The sequence below is a fragment of the Coturnix japonica genome, chromosome 27, assembly GCF_054131305.1.
Source record: "Coturnix japonica strain WE chromosome 27, WE-NBRP24, whole genome shotgun sequence".
NCBI lineage: Eukaryota > Metazoa > Chordata > Aves > Galliformes > Phasianidae > Coturnix > Coturnix japonica.
Genome location: NC_140689.1, coordinates 8,068,345 through 8,089,965, shown reverse-complemented (window position 1 = coordinate 8,089,965; position 21,621 = coordinate 8,068,345). Strand labels below are relative to the sequence as shown.

At 47.6% G+C, this 21,621-nt stretch overlaps 1 protein-coding gene across 1 annotated transcript; it reads right to left on the bottom strand.

Moving 5' to 3' along the window:
- Positions 1 to 18,330: 18,330 nt before the first annotated feature.
- LOC146756502 (olfactory receptor 14J1-like) lies at positions 18,331 to 19,245 on the bottom strand. Its single transcript, XM_085524541.1, has one exon. It carries the CDS (start codon positions 19,243 to 19,245, stop codon positions 18,331 to 18,333), a length of 915 nt encoding a protein of 304 aa, XP_085380667.1.
- Positions 19,246 to 21,621: the final 2,376 nt, after the last annotated feature.

Genomic DNA, 21,621 nt, shown 5'->3' with positions numbered 1-21,621 from the left:
GAGAACAGGAAGGTACAAGGCACAAGAGGCTCTTTAGGTTATAATGGGCCCCAGTGAGCATTTGGTGCTGAGTCCATCAACCTCCAGTGCAGAGAGAAGTTTGCACAAAGTGCTCAAGAAGACAAAGTCAGAAGTAACAGTGAAGTTTCTTGGAATATTAATGGTCCCACTGAGGGCCATTACCAAGTAAGCTTCCCAACAGACTAGTTAGAGAAGATAACTGGAAGCCATGACTACAGGCAGGCAAAGGCACTGGCATGCTAAGAAACATCTCCTTTGCCTTACGAAGCAGACAGGTCAAGCCCTGATTGCAAGACCAGAAATAGGGAGATCCTGTCTCTCATGTTGGCTCAGGGCACTTCCTGTGGCAGTGAGTTGGAAGTCTATATGATGTTAAGTGAAAGACATAGGAACAGAAGATCCCAGGCTCTGCATATGGTGCAAGGATGCTGGTAAGTTCCTATCCCACATGTGCCCTGTGTCTCATTGCAGGATGTGGGATGTGAGAAGGGCCCAGTCTGAACAAGCAGTCAATCCCTGTGAAACTGAACTTCAGATCTCTCAGTTCCAATGCCCTCCAGTGCACACTCTCCCATAGTTTTATGTCCTTTATGTTATGCGGTGCCCAGAAGTGAGGCTGTAGCAATGCAGAGCAAAGAGGGACAACCCTTTCTCTCACCCAGCTGGCAATAAATTGCTTTATGCGCTCCAGGGTACCGTTGGCCTTCCTGGCTGCCTGGGCACACTGCTGAATCACTTCCAATTTTATGTTGAGAAGGACCCCCAATGCTTTTCAGTCAGACCTCTCTCATGTGTCCCATATCCAGTCAGTGTGTATGTCCAGGGTTGCCCATACCCAGGTGCACAATCAGGCACTTGTTCTTGTTATGCTTTATGCACTTGGTGCTTAGTACCAACTGGTACCCACTTCTCTGACTTGTCCACATCTCTCTGCAAGTCCTCTCCACCCTCAGTGGAGGCAACAGCACCTCCTCATCTGGTCTCATCAGCAAACTTGCTCAGAACATCTTCTAGTCCTGCATGCAAGTCATCTGCATAAACATTAAAGGAAAGTGGCCCTAAAATGGAACCCTGGGGAACTCTGACAGTGACCATCTACCAGCCTGATGGAACCCACTGACTATAATCATTTGGGACTGACCTACTGGCCAACTGCTCACCCACCACTGCTGGTGAACCTGAAAGGCAAAATGTCAGCGTGCTGGGACAAGCAGACAAACACCAATATGGTTACATTTAGCTGCATCAATTTATTGCTCGAAAAGACATGCTTTTATAGGAGACAGACAAGGGCGTCCAAAAATCACACACGCTAATTGGAGGAAAGCTACTGCAATAACAACCATATAACCCCCCTTCATAGCCACGAGCCATTCATTCTTTTCCTAGAGGTGTCCTTTGTTCTCATGCTGTTTATCCTGCTCCGCAGCTGCTGCTCTGTGAACTCCTTATCTCAGTCCATGGCTGCTGCTCTGTAAAATTCTTCTTGTATTACAAAACACCATGTTCTCTTTCTGTCTAGCTGTATGCAGGAATTTCTGTCCAGAAGGGTGCTGGAGAAATAGTATCAAAAGCTCTACTGAAATCCTCAAGGATTACATCAACTGCCTTCCCTTGTTCAGCTCAATGGATAAAGGTGTCATAAAAAGACTTGAAATTAAATAGGACCATCCCCTCGGAATACTGTGTTGTCTGTGACCAATCACAGAATTGTACTTCAGGTGTTTTTCCATAATTCCCACCATCATTTTCTCCATAATTTTACCAAGCACTGGTGTGAGACTGACAGGTCCATAGTTCCCCTTGTAATCTTTCTTGCTCTTCCTTACGATAAGACAACATTTGCCAGCTTCCTGTCAACTGGTATGACCCTAGATTTATTAGATGCCATTGAAATGCGAGCCCAGAGCATACTAAATTGTCATCAGTGCAATAACGTAGATGTGCCGTATCTTTGCAATGCCTTGAAATCCAGACTATGCCACAGATGGAGCAGAGAGGAAGATCTGCCTCTTCTTCAAGACCCTGAACATCAGTACCATGGTGTAGATGCAAGGCCCAGCCAGGCTAAATCAAAACATGCTTCTGGAAGGGGATGCTTTCTGAAGGGTCTTTACACTAATGAGAGGACCACAAACATTCACTCAGCGAACTCCAAATCTCTGTGCCTTTGCAGGCCTAGGGTCTTGTTTGTCTCACAGAGACATGGTGGGATGGTTTCCACCTCTGAACTGTAGCAAAGTAGGTACAGACTCTTCATTACAATTAGGCAATGAAGATGAAGAAAGGCTGCTGCCATCTGTGAGAGTGCACTGAGTTCTGCCTGGGGATGGCAGAGGAGCCAGCTGAGAACTGATGGAAAGGGCTCTGACAGGAGAGCAGCTGATTCTGTTCCTTGCTTCCTGATCAGGAAGGACAAGAGGAGGAGGGGGACAAGCAGGTATCTGAGTTACAGCTGCGATGGAATTGTTTTCTTCAGGCTGCCTACTATGGTGCAGTTTTTTGTTTCTAAGAGAAAAACAACAGTGATAACACTCTGATGTTTACAGCTGCTGCTAAGCAGCATTGTACAGAGCCAAGGCCATGGTCAGTGGAGTGCTCAAGGAGCTGGGAAGGAACAGACTGCGCACAGCTGACTGGAAGTGGCCAAAGGGATGTTTTGTAGCACCTGACAGCAAGTAGAAATTGTATTGAAAGGGGTGGCAGTTTATCTCACTCTCTTCTCTTCCCAGTGCCCAACTGAGCATCAGTCTGGTGATGCTGAGCAAGCGCTTGTGCATCAGTTGTTACATACTACTCCATATAAATGGATATATAGTGATAACTATTACACCTCTGCTTTTATCTCTTTTTTTCAAATTGCTTTGTTACAACCCACAAGTTGTACTTTTTTTCCCCAATTCTCTTCCCCATCCCACTGGGAATGGGGCAGTGCACAAAGCACTGTGTGCTGCTGAGCCACATGCTGGATTCAACAACCACCATCATTTGGGTGCCCGATGTGAGACTCCAGCGATTGAGATAACAGCACATCTGTCCTGAGTGAGTTAACACAGGTCTTTGTGGGAGCTGGAGAACTGCAGGCCATGATGCTGATTGTTTCCCCATTTGTGGAGCTTGTTGAGTCTTCTCATGAAGCTGCATTGCACAGCTCCTTGCTTGCTGCTTGTTTTCCTTGCTGTACTGTTTGCCAGCTCTGGGGGCTGGATTAGGGTATTTATTTTGGTATGCTGTTTGACTCTGGTTTATATCATGATAAAATTGGCAGCTGACAAAATGAAGTTTTGTGCACATTCATCTCTGATGTCATATTTGAGTTATGGAAGTTATACTGTTGATAAGATTAGTAATTACACCCTTGACTTGGACTCCTCAGGGAGTCTTGCTACGGAGGAGAGAAGGGATGACACTTTCCAGTAGTCCCTCAGACTCACTCTCACTTCTTTTTGTCCTGGAGATTGACAGCTAGTTCCAATAGCTCTTGAAAATTTTCACTATCCGTGGGGTGCTCACGCCAGCACACTCCCACTGTTATGTGTCATTAATGTGTTTCAGCTTATGTTTCAGATTAAACAGTTATTCAGAAATATCAGTGAGAGATCTGCCCCAAGGTGAGAAGGCTCTGCATGGCAGGGGGTGTGGGATGGTCTGGGCAGCTGCCTGGAGCAGTGGGCACCCCCAGGGCTTAGGAACTTCATCTCTGAGCAACTGCAGGATCCTGAGAAACTGGTAGAATAGTGGGGGCAGGTCTGCTGTGGCTCTGGTAGCCCCCAAGAAACACACATGACTGCAGTGTGCCAGATCCAGAGAGCTGGAAATGCTGACAGTGCTGCAGCCTCTGCAACTCCTGGCACAGACCCTGCAGCAGCTCCAAGGTTTTGCCACATGTCCTGCGTTTGCTCCATGCTCTGGACAGATCCCGCTGTCATTCATCCTCTCATAATGAGCTCTGCAGTCACAGGTCCTGTAGCTGTTCTAAGTATTGCTATAAGAAAATGAAACAAATTCCTCCCAAGGGAGGTGCACTGTGCCAGGAGGTACAGCCCTGTGGTCACTCCAACCCCTCCAATGAGCCCAGTGGCTGCTAAAATTTCAATCTCAGGTCCTGTGGTGATTCCAGCTCTGGCAATGAGCTCTGCAGTTGCTCCAACTCCTGCAACAGCCCAACAGTCACTTCAGTTCCTACAGTGAACCCTGTGGCTGTTAAAACCCCTGCAACTAGTTCTGAACTTGCAAACAGAAAAACATAAGAATTACTTCATATATGTTTGCAAATGCATATATTGTATATGTGTGAAAATATAATAAATATATATGTATAAATACATTTGTCAAAACTATTATCCTTTTCTTTTTCTCTTTTTTCTTCTTCTTTTTCTTCTTTTTCTTCTCTCTCTCTCTTTTTTTTTTTTTTTTTTTTTTCCTCTTTTCTCTTTATCTCAACCCATAAACCTTTAACCACAGCACTGCCCCGAGTCTCTTACTGATCTCCTTGGGACTATTCAATCTGATCCGGTCACACACTGAAGAGCACCAGAAGATCCCGAGGTCTTCTCAGGGAGCAGCTCCTGAGGTATATTCCTTACACCAGCTTTGGAAGAGGCCTCCCTCCAGTTCTCTAGTCCTGCACTAAAGGGGCCCTCTTGTTATGGCAGTGCCAGCAAGGAGACCAGCTCTGACAGACCTGTTCATATTGCTGGCTACTGACTGCAGCCCTGGATTGCTGCTGTAGAGGCAACAGGACTGTCATGAGACACAGAAGACCTTCAGGCCTGCACAAATGAGAGGACTTGAGAGCACTGTGGCGGTGTAAGGAGATCAGAAATGAAAAGAGCACGTTGAGCTGCTATCTGTGGCTGTACCTCCCCAAATCCAGACAAAGTACGAAGGAAGAAAAGCTAAGCAAATGTCTATTTTAAAACCTTTTATGTACCTTAAAATGTATTCAGGGAATCTGGTTACATGTTTCCATGAGCTCTTGGATAGAGAAAATGGAAATTAGGTAGGAAAGAAATGAAATATATTTTTATTTATAAGTTCAATAATATTTTTTTCTTTTTTTTTTTTTTTGCACGTTGCTATATCTCACACAATCAAACAACTAAAGAGGCATAAACCATAAAGAACCATCACTGGGAATCCAATGAGGAGGTTGTGCATTTTATGGAAGCTGGAATAGTGTGTACTGCAGCAACTTCCTGAGAGCGTGTTGGATCTCCCTGTTCCTTGTGCTGTAGATAATAGGGTTCAGTGTTGGAGGAACCACTGCATACAGAAGTGCCACTGTCAGATCCAGGAGTGGGGAGGAAGTGGAAGGGGGCTTCAGGTAGGCAAAAGCGGCAGTGCTGACAAACAGGGAGACCACGGCCAGGTGAGGGAGGCACGTGGAGAAGGCTTTGTGCCGTCCCTGCTCAGAGGGCATCCTCAGCACAGCCATGAAGATCTGCACATACGACACCACTATGAAAACAAAGCAACCAAAGAATAAATTGGCACTAAAAATGAGAAACACAACTTCCCTGAGGTTGGAGTCTGAGCAGGAAAGCTTGAGGATCTGGGGGATTTCACAGAAAAACTGATTGACAACATTGCCTTTGCAGAGAGGCAGTGAAAACGTACTGGCAGTGTGCAGAAGGGAATTGAGAACCCCAGTGCCCCAGGCAGCTGCTGCCATGGTGGCACAAGCTCTGCTGTCCATCATGGTCCCGTAGTGCAGGGGCTTGCAGATGGCAACGTAGCGGTCATAGGACATGATGGTGAGAAGGGAATACTCTGCTGAGAGAAAGAAGGTAAAGAAAAAGAGCTGTGCAGCACATCCTGTGTAGGAGATGGCCCTGGTGTCCCAGAGGGCGTTGGCCATGGCTTTGGGGAGAGTGGTGGAGATGCAGCCCAGGTCGAGGAGGGCCAGGTTGAGGAGGAAGAAGTACATGGGGGTGTGCAGGCGGCGGTCGCAGGCTACGGCTGTGCTGATGAGGCCGTTGCCCAGGAGGGCAGCCAGGTAGATGCCCAGCAAGAGCCAGAAGTGCAGGAGCTGCAGCTGCCGCGTGTCTGCCAACGGCAGCAGGAGGAACTCGCTGATGGAGCTGCTGTTGGGCATCTGCTGTTGTTCCTGGGCTTTGAGTCCTGCTCAGAGTGCAGAAGATAATGACAAGTCCAGACCATTCTCAGACACACTCCTCCTGCTGTACTGTGAAATGTTTTCATTTACCTTTGGGTAATTTCCATTTAACTCCATAACTTGAATTTATATTCATGAGCTTAACCATCCCTGAAGAAATAGAAGATTAAGGAGCTCTTACTTTTTCTCATTTCATAATCATATCCCAGACTCCTGAATATTTTCCTCTTGGTAACTGTTTACATGTCTCATATCTTCAGTCCAACTGTTCTCAGTGCCCCCAACCCCAGCCTCTTTGCACTTCAATATGTTTTAGTCAAATATGCCTGTTTGCAGGATAAGTGCACTATTCAAGTCTGCAGAAAACAAGAAAAACATGAACTGATTCTTTCCTTTTAGAAACGAGAGGCTGAAAGCACAACCTGTTTGGCTGTTCACAAAACAAGCAATTGATTAAAGAAATATTTGGGAGTAACATAGCTGTGTTTTAAATTTTACAGCCTCTATTAGATTTCTACCTCCAGATCTTTCTGCCTTCGCTCAGATCAAGATATGGAAAATCCCTTCCTTGGCTCTCCTCTTGCAAAGGGCCTTCACAAACATTCAGTAGTGCAGTGGAGCTGTGATCCCCTGCCCCAGGCAGCAGCTGTGGCAGCACAAGCCCTGCCGGGGGGCTCCTTCCCCCCACACATCTCCCCGCAGCGCCCTGGGCAGCTCCCCGGGCAGGCTGAGTGCAGACACTCAGGGCTGTGCTCTGACACTGCAGCATGGAAGCCCTCGGGTGGAGCAGAAGGCTTTTTCCACAGTAAAGAAACATGCAGTGCCTGCAGCCAGATCTTCTACGGGATGTCCCTGGTTTGGTTAACCCTCTATGAAAAGCAGCTGCGTGGTCAGCAGTGAGACTTACCTTTTCATGGTCTGTGAGCAATGTTCCTGCTGTGTGCACATAGCCTGCTCACACCGTACACATCCTGTAAGCTCTCTCCCCTTTCTCTCCTCTCCTTCTGTCAGCTGCAGGCTGTGCTGTGCACCAGAGCTGCTCCTGGGCACAACTGTCTGTCTGCAGCACTGCCCACTTGTATGAGCTCCATGTGTCCCAGGAGCCCGGCCCAGCTCAGCAGCAGAGGATGTCATACTTTATCCTTCCCACTCGTCTCCCCTGAGATGTCCCTGTGTCCTCTTTGCCATCAGATCCTGGAAAACAGCCACATCATGATTGTATTTTGAAATCTGATGAATTAAACACCAAATGTACAGTGGTCAGTGACTGATTCCAGACCTGATACCTGAGATCCTATGATGAAACAAAATGGGCATACAGGCAAGGACAGAGAGAGGTGGACTGCCACTTTGCAGGGCAGTGATTTAACTGAGGCAGTGCAGGAGTCTCATCCCTAATGGGAAACCCTGGGGCTGAAATGGGATTCAGCTCCCCATGGACACACAGTATCATTGGGATTACTCAGGTTCAGCTCCGATGTACACAAGGAGTTGCCTGCATGTGAGCTCCTGCTCTGAGTCCTCGGTCCTTCAGCTGGGAGGCAGTTGCTCACACACAGACACTGAGTGATGCCCAAGGTGCCTGGCCTGCTCCTGGATGTGTTCCAGTGCTGATAAACTGTGTGGGAAGTCCCTGAGATAGACACCTCTTCCCTGGGCATCAGCTGCGGGGCAGAGAGGGAACAGAGGTATTATCAACCATCCTGAATGACAACAGACCCCAGCGTTTAGGGCACTTCATGGTGCCTTTGTCTCCAACTCCACTGAGAATGCAGAGTTACACAGCTGACTAAATGGATGAGCTCACAAAAGAAGAACCAGATCTTTCTCTGTTCTCCATCTGCGGCATATTCTGGAGCTCAAGGCAACACAAAGATAATATACGTCTTTATTCTTCAACAGACATAACCTCAGTTTTCGATGGGCTCTCAAGTGAATGGCTTCAGAAGCAGCCTAGTGTCTCCAGGCTCCACCACACACTCACAGGCAGCTGTAAATGCAGCACAGGGCCTTCAGGAAAGCCATGCCCATGGTGTGTCTGTGCTGCTGTGTCAACTCCAAGATCCACAATGGATCTAAAGCCTGTGTGCCACCTTCTTCACAGTAATACCATAGATGAGCTATCCAGTCAGGCTCTGTCCAGTGATGCTTTCCAATGAGTATGTTTACTTCTGTATTATTGCACTAATGAGAACAACAAGACTTGAGGAGCTAGAAATCTTTGTAGAGTTACATGCCTGAGCTCTTGTTTGGACCACAGTGGTACAGTTGAATGGCTTCCACAACTGCACTGTAGCACAAGGGGCATACAGGGGTAGCACTGGGGTATACATTCTTAATGATGGATTGGTGAGGAGACAAGGAAAAGAGAGTGCACTGAGCTCTGCCTGGGGGTGGCTGAGCAGCCAGGCCAGAGCTAATGGAAATGGCCAATGGAGGAGACCAACAGTGTCTGTTCCTGTCTTCCTGATCAGGGAGAGCAAGTGGAAGGTGCCCTCTGCAGACAGATGGGAGTCTCATGTTGTCTGGCCATTGTCCCCTTTGGGAGCCTTTTTCACTCCATTATCTGCTGCAGGGACAGCACAGCAGGGCATGTGCCGTCCAGCAGATCCGTGGAGAGCACAGATGGCAGCTTCTTGACCAAGCCATGGAGGAACCAAAGAGGAGAGGTGCTCTGCTGGATCTCATACTCTCTGGCAATGAAGGTCTAGTGGGAATTGTGAAGGTGAGAGGGGCATCAGGCCACGTGCAAAAGACAAATGGATCTAATTTTATTTATTTATTTGTTTGTTTGTTTGTTTTTAGGCTGTAAGCTTAAAAGATGAACATACATGTCAATAAAACTGAAATAAAGAATTGAAGACAAAGAATTCAATGAAAATGCTTTAACCCTTCTCATCATGAGAAATTCTCATGAGTCTTGATCCATTTTTAGTTGTAAATATGAGAATTTGTAGGGATTTTGTGTCTTCTTTTTTTTTTTTTTTTTTTTCCCTATATTTCAAATGCCTTCGGGTACAGAGACACCATCAGTGGTGCCATTGCCGTTGCCCTGCGACTAAAGCCCAGCGTCCACCGCTGCTCTTCCCTGCTGCCTATTTGATGTCCCTCATTTTTCAGGTGTCTGGAGCTGTCCTGAATAAATGGCCGTGGTTAAGGGCATGTTTTCAGCAGACCATTTGGACTCACGCTCCTCCCACTGCCTGCCATCTTTCCCCATCCTTGTTCAGTCAGATACCTCCCAATTATCTGTCTGATTTCTGACTTTCAAGGAGATTACTTGAATTTGCTCTGTCTCTCCAAAGTCTGATTGACTGTGTTGTCAAATCCTTCACCATAATTCTATCTATCCCTTCCTATCTTTTCTTTTTCTCTTTCTTTCTCTCTTTCTCTTTCTATTTTTCCCTTTCTTTTTCTTTTTCTTTTTCTTTTTCTTTTTCCTTTTCTTTTTCTCTTTCTCTTTCTTTTTCCTTTTCCTCTTCCTTTCTCTTTTTCTTTTTTTCTGTTTCTTTTACTTTTTTTTTTCTTTATCTTCTTTTTTCTTTTCCTTCTTTTACTTCTTTTTCTAATTGTCTTTCTTTTTAATTTTTTTAAAGCACAATGTCTAAAAGATGTTCATTAATGTCAGTAAAAGTTAAAAATATGAGTTGAAGACAAAGATATAAATAAATGAGAATGTGTTAAACATTCTCAATGTGTGAAATACTCACAAGTCCTGTTCAGTTTTAAGTTGATACCTCTCAACAACCTGGCTGATCTATCCCAGGGAGATTACTGGAATTTGCTCCATCTCCCAGAGTCTGATGGCCTCTGTTGTCAACTACTTCACTGTGATTCAATCTATCCTATGCTACCTCAGTATAAATAATTTCTTTTAAAAGTATTCCATATGAAAGACAAACTTCAATAGATGCAGCTTGAACATGGCATGCAGTTGATCGCTGTTTTACTGTTCATTCAATTGCATCACCTTTCCTTCCGTTTGCTGGCCAGATAAAAAAGAGAAATCTTTCCTTTTCCATGTGTAGCTGGTTCTCTGAGGAAAGCCAGTGGGAGTTGGTGCAAAGAAGTTTTAAAACTGAGCAGATGAATGCAGAGGAGAAGAGTGATGTGAAGAAAAGTGATGCAAGTCCCATAGGTCCATTGTGAGCAGAAATTGGGTGGGGAGGTTGAGAAGGACATTTGTAAACACAGTAACAGTACAGAACTCATTGGGACATCCTGGATTGGTATCAGTTGCACAGTGCTGCTTTAATGTCTTCTTTAAACCCAACTATAAATAAATAGACAATAAATTTATAATGGATTCTTTCTCTTTAATCTCTCTCCAGGTATCCCTCCTTTTTGCTGAACAAGTTCTGATAACCTGAAGAAGAGAACAAGATGGCACGAGGCACAGGAGACTCTTTGATTATAATGGGCCCCAGGGCGCATTTGATGCTGAGTCCATCAACCTCCAGTGCAGAGAGAAGTTTGCACAAAGTACTCAGCAAGACAAAGTCAGAAGTAACAGTGAAGTATCTTGCAGTACTAATGGGCCCACTGAGGGCCATGATCAAGCAAGCTTCCCAAGGGACTTGTTAGAGAAGATAACTGGAAGCCATGACTATAGGCAGGGAAAGGCACTGGCATGCTAAGAAACCTCTCCTTTGCCTTACGAAGCAGACAGGTCAAGCCCTGATTACAAGACCAGTGGTAGAGAGATCCTGTCTCTCATGTTGGCTCACGACCCTTCCTGGGGCAGTGGGATGGAGGTCTGTATGATGCTAAATGAAAGGCATGGGGACAGAAGATCCCAGGCTCTACATGTGGTGCAAGGATGCTGTCAAGTTCATATCCCACATGTGCCCTGTATCTCATCACAGGATGTGGGATGTGATAAGGGCCCTGTCTAAACAAGCAGTCAATTTTAGTAATACTCTGAACTTCAGATCTTTCAGTTCCAGTGCCCTCCTGTGCACACTCTCCCATAGTTTGATGCACTTTATGTTCTGCATTGCCCAGAAGAGCACCCAGTGCTCTAGGTGAGGCTGCAGCAGTGCAGAGCACACAGGGACAATCCTTTTCCTCACCCAATTGGCAAAACATGCTTGATGCACTCCAGGGCCTTCCTGGCTGCCTGGGCACACTGCTGACTCACATTCAATTTGATGCTGACCAGGACCCCCAGTCCTTTTCAGTCAGATTTCTCTCCAGTGCCCCATATCCAGTCAGTGTGTATGTCCAGGGTTGCCCCTACCCAGGTGCACAATCAGGCACTTGTTATACTTAATGCACTCGGTGCTTAGTACCGACTGGTACCCACTTCTCTGACTTGTTCACATCTCTCTGCAAGTACTCTCCACCCTCAGTGGAGGCAACAGCACCTCCTCATCTGGTCTAACCAGCAAACTTGCTCAGAACATCTAGTTCTGCATGCAAGTCATCAACAAAAACATGAGAGAAGTGGCCCGAAAATGGAGCCATGGGGGACCTTGATAGTGACCATCTACCAGGCTGATGGAACCCATTGACTATAATCCCTTTGGCCTGACCTATTGGCCAACTACTCACCCACCATGTTCTGTTTCTGTCTAGCCATATGCAGGACATTTTGTCCAGAAGGGTGCTGTGAGAAACAGTATCAAAAGCTCTACTGAAATCCTCAATGATTACATCAACTAGCTTCCCTTGGTCAGCTAATTGGATAACCGTGTCATAAAAGGATCTGAAATGAAATGACCTTCCCCTCAGTATCTTGCATTAGCTGCAACCAATGACAGGATTGTCCTTCAGCTGTTTTTCCGTAACTCCCACCATCATTTCCTCCACAATTTTAACAGGCACTGGAGTGATACTGGCTGGTCCATAATTGCTCATTTCATCTTTCTTGCTCTTCCTTACAATGAGACAACATTTGCCAGCTTCCCGTTAACTGGTATGACCCTGGATTTTTTTAGATGCCATGGAAAAGAGAGCCCAGAGCATGCTAAAGTGTCATCAGTGCAAGAACGTAGATGTGCCATAGCTTTGCAATGCCTTGAAATCCAGACTATGCCACAGATGGAGCAGAGAGGAAGATCTGCCTCTTCTGTTGTGAGCTCATCCTTTCAGTAAGCTGAATATCACTACGTACTCCATGGGGTCAGGTGCAAAAGACACACTGGGTGCCCTAAGCACGCGGCTGAGGTGGTATTTAGGATGGCCAAGAATACCTCCCTTCTGGCCCTCAGCTGATGCTCCAGAAGGAGGTGTCTATCTCATAGATTTTCCGTCACAGTTTACAAGCACTAGCACAAAACTAGAATCACCCAAGGCAACTTGGGCATCACTGAGAGTCTGTGTATAAGCAGTGCAGTCGCTGTGGAATAAAAACCAAGGATTCAGATGAGGGACTCACACACAGACACCTCACTGTGCACATCTGAACTCAGCTAGGTGAACTTGCAGCTCCCATGGTTCTTTGAAAATCTGATCCCAATTCAGCCCCAGGGTTTCCATCTGAGGATGAGATGCCTAACACTAGAATAAGGATGGGATGGTCCGATGATAACAGGACAAATGGAAACGGATTTAAATTAAAAAGGGGAGACATAGGTTAGATGTGAGGAACCTATTTTTTTACACAGCAACACTGGAAAAAGTTGCCCTCAGAGGCTGTGCATGCCTGATGGATGGGATCCTGGTTTTACTCTGGGTTTACCCTCACGTCAGTCCATGTTTCTACTCATAATTTTGTCTAGGTGAACTCTCACTTTACTCAAGGTTTTACTCACAATTTACCATCAGGGTGTGTGATCGGGAGATGGGCTGGTGGAGTGACTTGCTGGCATCCCCGAGGGAAGGCTGCCAGGCAGATACCCCCAGAAAAGTGGTTGACTCCCTGCCCTGTCACAGTCGGACAGACCTGACTGATGAGGCGGGTTGGAAGAGAGTCCCAACTCAACATCACAGGAGCCCCCCCATGCCTGCCTAGCCCTCGACCCCTGATCCATCTAAGCAACAGGTTTGACACTCTGAAATCTGAAGGAGATAAGAATGGGGAGGCAATGGAGGATCTGCCTAGGAGGGAGCCTAATGCAAGGCAGTCACTACCAAGCCTTGTGACTTTCTCTGCCATGAAAGAAAGAAGGGTGGCCGTGGTGGGTGACTCCCTTCTCAGAGGAATAGAGGGCCCCATTTGCAGACTGGACCCAAGTTGTCAGGAAGTCTGCTGCCTTCTTGGCTGCAGGTCAGGGACATAACGAGGAAACTCCCCATGCTGGTTAGGTCCACTGATTATTTTCCACTACTCATAGTTTAGGTGGGCAGTGATGAAATTTCTTAGATAAGACTACAGACTATGAAAAGAGATTTCAGGAATTTAGGCCATTTAGTTCACAGAGTGGGAGATCAAGTGATTTTTTGTTCTATACCTTCAGTGGCAGTGAGGGACACGGAGCAGGCTTGGAAAGCAAAGCAATGAACAATTGTCTCAGAGGTTGATACTGAGCCAGAAACTTTGGTTTCTTTGATCACAGGGCAGTTTACTTGGCCCATGGTCTGTTATCCATGAATGGAACCCAACTGTCTCAAAGGGGGAAACAAATCCTAGCACAGAAGGTAGTGGGGCTTATCGAAAGAGCTTTAAACTAGCTACGATGGGGGAGGGGACAAAACAAAGCTCACCAGAGATGAGCCTAGGGGAATGCTGCTTGAGTTGGGAGAGAGGCAGATGCCTCAGCTGAAGTGTCTACACCAACACAAGGAGCTTGGTCAACAAGCAGGAGGAGCTGGAAGCAACTGTGCATCTGACAAACCATGACCTAGTTGCTATTACCGACCCATGGTGGGACCACTGCCATGACTGGAGTGCTGTGATGGATGGTTACAAGCTCTTCAGAAGGGATAGAGGAGGAAGGAAGGGTGGTGGTGCCTCCCCATTCTTATCTCCTTCAGATTTCAGAGTGGCCCTTTATATTAAAGAGAGTTTTGATGTTGAAGAGCTTGGGCTTCAGAATGAAGTGCATGTTTGTAAGGATCAGGGGAAAGGCCTGTAAGTGTGACATCTTGCTAAAGGTTTCTTATAGACCGCCTAATTGATGCGTGAGGCATTCTATGAGCAGCTTACTGAAGTCGCACGATCGCCAGCACTCATTTTCTTGGGAGACTACAACTTCTCTGATATATGCTGGGAATATAATAAATAGCAGAGGAATCAGTCCAAGAGGTTTATAGATTGCATGCAAGACAGCTTCCTTACACAGCTGGTATGAAGGCCTACCAGGGGGGGTTCCTTGCTAGACCTGCTCTTCACTAACAGTGAAGGACTGGTAGGAGTTGAGAAGGTTGGGGACTGTCTTGGGCAGAGTGGCCATGAAATGGTAGAATTCTCTATTCTTGCAGATGTCAGAAGGGTGACTAGCAAAACTACTATCCTGAACTTCTAGAGGGCGGACTTTGACCTGTTCAGGACACTTGTAGCACAGGTCCCTTGGGAGTCGCTCCTTATGGGTAAAGGGGTCCAGGAAGCCTGGACACTCCTCAAGATGGAAATCATAAAGGCACGAGATCAGGCTATCCCTGAATGCCATAAGGTGAGCCATAGGGGAAGAAGACCAGTGCAGATGAACTGGGAAAAACTATTGAGACTCAGGAAGAAAAAGAGAATCTACGCCCTCTGGAAGAAGGGACAGGATACTTGGGGAGATTACAAGGAAGTTGCTAAGGTATGAAGGGAGGAAGTTAGGAAGGCACATTATTTCCCTATCCCTTAATCCATGCCCAGAGCTTCTCAGCCACGTCACTGCCAACTGTAAGCTCCATGCAGAGTTCAAGTGGGACACAGAGGGCACAGCCTTCTGCTGGGTGGATGCAAGTGTTGGTGGAACCAGATGGGACAAAGCCCTCCCACCATGCCCTCCTGGGAAAATGGCCACCCCAAGAATGGCAGTCTGCCTCCTCCATGACCCCATCTGAAATGCTCCTGCACTGATTGATTAAAGGGCTTTAAACCATGTCCGAAGTGGGAAGGGAGGGGAATTGGATGTGACAGATAAGGGCTGAGGGATGTTGTTGCTGTTGGAGATTGCAGAGAAAGCCTCTGAGTTGTTCCATAGGATTGTGTGAGGATTCCTCAGAGAAGGTCTTATTGCCAATACCTCGTCCTAAATCTTACTGTGTACCCTCTGGGGGTAACCCCAACCTGCTGCTGCCCTATAGTGCCTGTAGACCAGTGCGGGTAGCATGGGAAATAAACGGGACAACACAAGAGAAAACCACAGAGAATTTCCTTTCATGCAGGCTGCTGCTTCTGAGCAAGGCCCTGAACATCAGTACCACAGTGTAGATTCAAGACCCAGACAGGCTAAATCAAAGCATGCTTCTGGAAGGGGATGCTTTCTGAAGAATCCTTACACTAATGAGAGGACCACAAACATTCACTCAGCTAACTCCAAATCTCTGTGCCTTTGCAGGCCTAGGGTCTTGTTTGTCTCACAGAGACATGGTGGGATGGTTCCCACCTCTGAACTGTAGCAAAGTAGGTACAGACTCTTCATTACGATTAGGCAGTGAAGATGAAGAAAGGCTGCTGCCATCTGTGAGAGTGCACTGAGCTCTGCCTGGGGATGGCAGAGGAGCCAGCTGAGAACTGATGGAAAGGTTTCAAAAAGAAGAGCAGCAGATTCTGTTCCTTGCTTCCTGATCAGGAAGAACAAGAAGAGGGGACAGGCAGGAACCTGAGTTACAGCTGGGATGGAATTGTTTTCTTCAGACTGCCTGCTATGGTGCAGTGTTTTGGTTCTAGGAGAAAATCATTGATAACACTCTGATGTTTACAGCTGCTGCTAAGCAGTGTTGTACGGAGCCAAGGCCATGGTCAGTAAAGGGCACATGGAGCTGGGAGGGAACAGAGTGAGGACAGCTGACTGAAAGTGGCCAAAGGGACGTTCTCTATCAGCTGACAGCAAGCAGAAATTGTATTGAAAGGGGTGGGAGTTCATCTCAGTCTCTTCACTGCCCAGGGCCCAGCTGAGCATCAGTCTGGTGGTGCTGAGCAAGTGCTTGTGCATCAGTTGTTACATACAACTTTGTTACAACCCAGAAGTTGTACTTTTTTTCCCAGTTCTCATCCTCATCCCACTGGGAATTGGGCAGTGCACAAAGCACTGTGTGCTGCTGAGCCACATGTTGGGTTCAACAACCACCATCATTTTGGTGCCTGATGTAAGGCTCCACGGGTAGAGATAACAGCACAACTGTCCAGAGCGAGATAACTCAGGGCTTTGTGGGAGCTGGAGAAGTGCAGGCCATGGTGCTGATATGTGTGGATGTGCTCCCTATGTGTGGAGCTTGTTGAGTCTTCTCATGAAGCTTCACTGCACAGCTCCTTACTTGGTGCTTGGATGCTGCATTAGGGTATTTATTTTGCTATGCTGTTTGACCTCAGTTTGTACCACGATAAAATTGGCAGCTGACAAAGTGAAGTTTTGTGCACATTCAGCTCTGTGGCCATCTTTGGGTTTTGGAAGTAATATTGTCCATATGATTAGGAATTACACAATTTACATTGTCGCCTCTGTGAGTCCGGGGGTGTACTGGATATTGTGTTGAGGGACATGGTTTAGTGGGAGCTATTGGTAATAGGTGAACGGTTGGACTGGATGATCTTTTAGGCCTTTTCCAGCCTTGGTGATTCTATGATTCTAGGACTGAGGTTAAACAATTATTCAGGAATATCAGTGAGAGATCTGCCCCAAGGTGAGAAGGCTCTGCATGGCAGAGGGTGTGGGACAGTCTGTGCAGCTGCCTGGAGCGGTGGGCACCTCCAGGGCTTTGGAACTTCATCTCTGAGCAACTGCAGGATCCTGAGAAACTGGTAGAATATTGGGGGCAGGTCTGCTGTGGCTCTGGTAACCCCCAAGATACACACATTACTGCAGTGTGCCAGATCCAGAGAGCTGGATCTGCTGACAGTGCTGCAGCCTCTGCAACTCCTGGCACAGACCCTGCAGTATAACCAAGTTTTCTACACATCCTGTGGCTGCTCCAAGCTCTGGGACAGATCCCACTGTCACTCCATCCCTCATAATGAGCTCTGCAGTCAATCCTGCTACGGGTCCTGTAGCTTTTCCAAGTATTTTGATAAGAAATTGAAACAAATTCCTCCCAAGGGAGGTGCACTGTGCCAGGAGGTTCAGCCCTGTGGTCACTCCAACCCCTCCAATGAGCCCAGTGGCTGCTCCAACATAATCACATGTCCTGTGGTGGTTCCAGCTCTGGCAATGAACTCTGAGGTCCTTCAACTCCTGCAACAGCCTGAAAGTTAGTGCAGCTCCTACAGTTAACCCTCTGGCTGTTAAAACCCCAGCAACTAGTCCTGGACTTGCAAACAGGTGTGCATTGGGATTAGTTCATATATGTTTGCAACTGCATATGTTGTATATGTGTGAAAATACACTAAATATATTATATATGTATAAATACATTTGTCATGATTATTATCTTTTTCTTTTTCTCTTTATCTCAACCCAAAAACCTTAAACCACAGCACTGCCCCAAGTCTCTTACTGATCACATTGGGATTATTCTCTCTGATCCGGTCACTCACTGAAGAGCACCAGAAGATCTTGAGGACTTCTCAGGGAGCAGCTCCTGAGGTATATTCCTTACACCAGCTTTGGAAGAGGCCTCCAGTTCTCTGGTCCTGACCTGAAGGGGCCCTCTTGTTATGGCAGTACCAGCAAGGAGACCAGCTCTGACAGACCTTTTCATATTGCTAACAACTGACTGCAGCCCCAGAGTGCTGCTGTAGAGACAACTGGACTGTTGTGAGACACACAGGACCTTCAGGCCTGCACAAATGAGAGGACTTGAGAGCACTGTGACACTGTAAATGAAGCAGGAATGAAAACAGCACGTTGTGCTGCTGTCTGCGGCTCTACCTCCCCCAGACCCAGAGAAGGTAGGAAGACAGAAGAGCTAAGGAAAAGTTTACTTTGAAAGTATTTATTTATCTCTTAACCTATTGAGGGAATCGGGTTCCACATTTACACGAGTTATTGGAGTGCAAAAATGGAAAGGAGGTAGGAAGGAAGTGAAATAATTTGCAACATTATTTGCAGAATGCTGTATAAAACACAATCAAACAATCAAAGATGCATAAAACATAAATAGCCATCACTGGGAATCCTGTGAGAAAGTTGTGCATTTTATGGAAGCTGGAATAGTGCTTATGGCAACACCTTCCTGAGAGCGTTCTTGATCTCCCGGTTCCTCATGCTGTAGATAATAGGGTTCAGTGTTGGAGGCACCACCGAGTACAGAACTGCCATCATCTGGTCTATGGGTGGGGATGAGAGTGAGGGGGGCTTCAGGTAGGCAAAAGCAGCAGTGCTGACAAACAAGGAGACCACAGCCAGGTGAGGGAGGCATGTGGAGAAGGCTTTGTGCTGTCCCTGCTCAGAGGGCATCCTCAGCACGGCCATGAAGATCTGCACATATGATGCCACTATGAATAAAAAGCACCCAAAGAATAAACTGATACTAAAAAACAGAAGCACAACTTCCCTGAGGTAGGAGGCTGAGCAGGAGAGTTTGAGGATCTGGGGGATTTCACAGAAAAACAGGTTGACAACATTGCCTTGGCAGAGAGGCAGTGAAAACGTACTGGCAGTGTGCAGCAGGGAATTGAGAACCCCAGCGCCCCAGGCAGCTGCTGCCATGGTGGCACAAGCTCTGCTGTCCATCAAGGTCCCGTAGTGCAGGGGCTTGCAGATGGCAACGTAGCGGTCATAGGACATGATGGTGAGAAGGGAATACTCTGCTGAGATGAAGAAGACAAAGAAGAAGACCTGTGCAGCACATCCTGTGTAGGAGATGGCCCTGGTGTCCCAGAGGGTGTTGGCCATGGAATTGGGGAGAGTGGTGGAGATGCAGCCCAGGTCGAGGAGGGCCAGGTTGAGGAGGAAGAAGTACATGGGGGTGTGCAGGCGGCGGTCGCAGGCTACGGCTGTGCTGATGAGGCCGTTGCCCAGGAGGGCAGCCAGGTAGATGCCCAGCAAGAGCCAGAAGTGCAGGAGCTGCAGCTGCCGCGTGTCTGCCAACGGCAGCAGGAGGAACTCACTGATGGAGCTGCTGTTGGGCATCTGCTGTTGTTGGGCTTGGAGTCCTGCTCAGAGTGCAGAAGATAATGACAAGTCCAGACCATTCTCAAAGACACTACTCCTGGTATACTATGAAATGTTTTTATTCTCTTACAACAGTGTACATTTAGCACCATTACTTGCATTTAATTTCATGTATTTCAGCATTCCTTAAGCAGAAGCAGCATATGGAGCTCTAACCTTCCTCTTATTTTCTTATCCCTTCTCCCTGGGTATTTTCATCTGTTTCAAGTCTCATATCTCTACCCCAAGTGCTCTTAGAGCTTCTGTGGCATTCAGTTTCAGTTAGAAAATGATGCTTGTTTATAGGATAAGTGAATTATTCATGCCTATTGTTCACAAAACAAGCAATTGATTGACGAAAAATACTCAGAACTCTTATTGCCCCTTTTAGATTTCTGACTCCAAAACTCTTTGCCTCAGAACAGGAAATGGAAACCCCCTGCCTTGGCTCTCCTCTTGCAAAGTGCCCTCAGAAACATACTGTTGTGCAGTGGAGCTGTGATCCCCCTGCCCCAGGCAGCAGCTGTGGCAGCACAAGCCCTGCCGGGGGGCTCCTTCCCCCCACCCGTCTCCCCGCAGCGCCCTGGGCAGCTCCCCGGGCAGGCTGAGTGCTGAGCCTGGCAGGCGGCAGAGTCCCATACCCGGCACACAGCACCTGGGGCACAGCAGGGACCCTGCTCTGCAGGACAGCCCTGGGCACCCACCTGCAGCCCCGGCTGCTGGGACACGCAGCCCTCAGGGCTGTGCTCTGACACTGCAGTATGGAAGCCCTCAGCTGGAGCAGAAGGCTTTTTCCACAGTAAAGAAACATGCAGTGCCTGCATCCAGATCTGCTATGGGATATCCCAAATTAAGTTGACCCTCTATGAAAAGCAGCTCATGGTCCGCAGTGAGACTTACCCTGTCATGGTCTGTGAGCAATGCTCCTGCAGAGAGCATGCAGCCTGCTCACACCATACACATCCTGCAAGCTCTCTCCAATTTCTCTCCTCTCCTTCTGTCACCTGCAGGCTGTGCTGTGCACAAGAGCTGCTCCTGGGCACAGCTGTCTCTCTGCAGCTCTGCCCACTTTTATGAGCTCCCTGTGTCCCAGGAGCCTGGGCAAGCAAGCAGCAGATTATGTCATTTTTATCCTTCCCACTCGTCTCCCCTGACACATCCCTGGGTCCTCACGGCCAACAGCTCCTGAAAGACAACAGCATCATGACTGTGCTTTGAAATTCGCTCAATTAACCACCACATGTCCAGTGGTCAGTGACTGATTGGAGACATATGGGGAGTGCTACCAGAGTTCATTTGATGAATCACAAAGGGCACCCAGACAAGGAAGGCGAGGTTTGGACTTTCCCTGTGCAGGACAGTGATCCAGCTGAGGCAGTGCAGGAGTCTCATCCCTTGACAGAAATCCTGGAGCTGAAATGGGATTCAGCTCCCTACACACCCACAGGAGCTGGGATTCCTCTGGTTCAGTTCAGAAGAGCACAAGGAGTTGCCTGCATGTGAGCTCCTGCTCTGAGTCCTCGGTCCTTCAGCTGGGAGGCAGCTGCTCACACACAGACACTGGGTGATGCCCAAGGTGCCTGGGCTGCTCCTGATGTGTGCCAGTGCTTGTAAACCGTGTGGGAAATCCCTGAGATAGAAAGCTCCTTCCTAGGCTTCCGCTGAGGGCCAGAGAGGGGATAGCACCGGCTGTCTGGTGAATTCACATGCAGCTGCAAGTGCAGCACAGGGCCTTCAGCAAAGTCATGCCCTAGGAGTGTTTGTGCTGCTATGTCACCTCCAAGACCCACGATCGGTCTAATGTTTGTGTGCCACCTTCTGCACACTGATACCATAGATGAGCTATCCAGTCAGGCTATGTCCAGTGATGCTTTTCAATTAGGATGTTTACTTCTGTGTTTTTGCACTAATGCAAACACCAACACACAAGAAGCTAGAAATCTTGGTAGAGCTGCTGGCCTGAGCTCCTGTTTGGACCACGGGGACACAGTTTAATGGCTTCCACAACTGCACTGTAGCACAAGGAGGATACTGAGTCTTTAGGATGGATGGGCGAGGAGACAAAGAAGGGTGAATGCCCTCTGTGAGAGTGCACTGAGCTCTGCCTGGGGATGGAAGAGCAGACAGGTCAGAGCTAATGGAAATGGCAAACAGAGGAGACCATCAGTGTCTTTTCCTGTCTTCCTGATCAGAGAGAGTCAATGGAAGGTGCCCTCTGCAGACAGATGGGAATCTGATGTTCTCTGTCCCTTGTCCCATTTGGGGGCCTTTGTCACTCCATTATCTGCGGCAGGGACAGCACACAGGGCATGTGGCATCCAGCAGATCCCTGGAGAGCACAGATGGCAGGTTCTT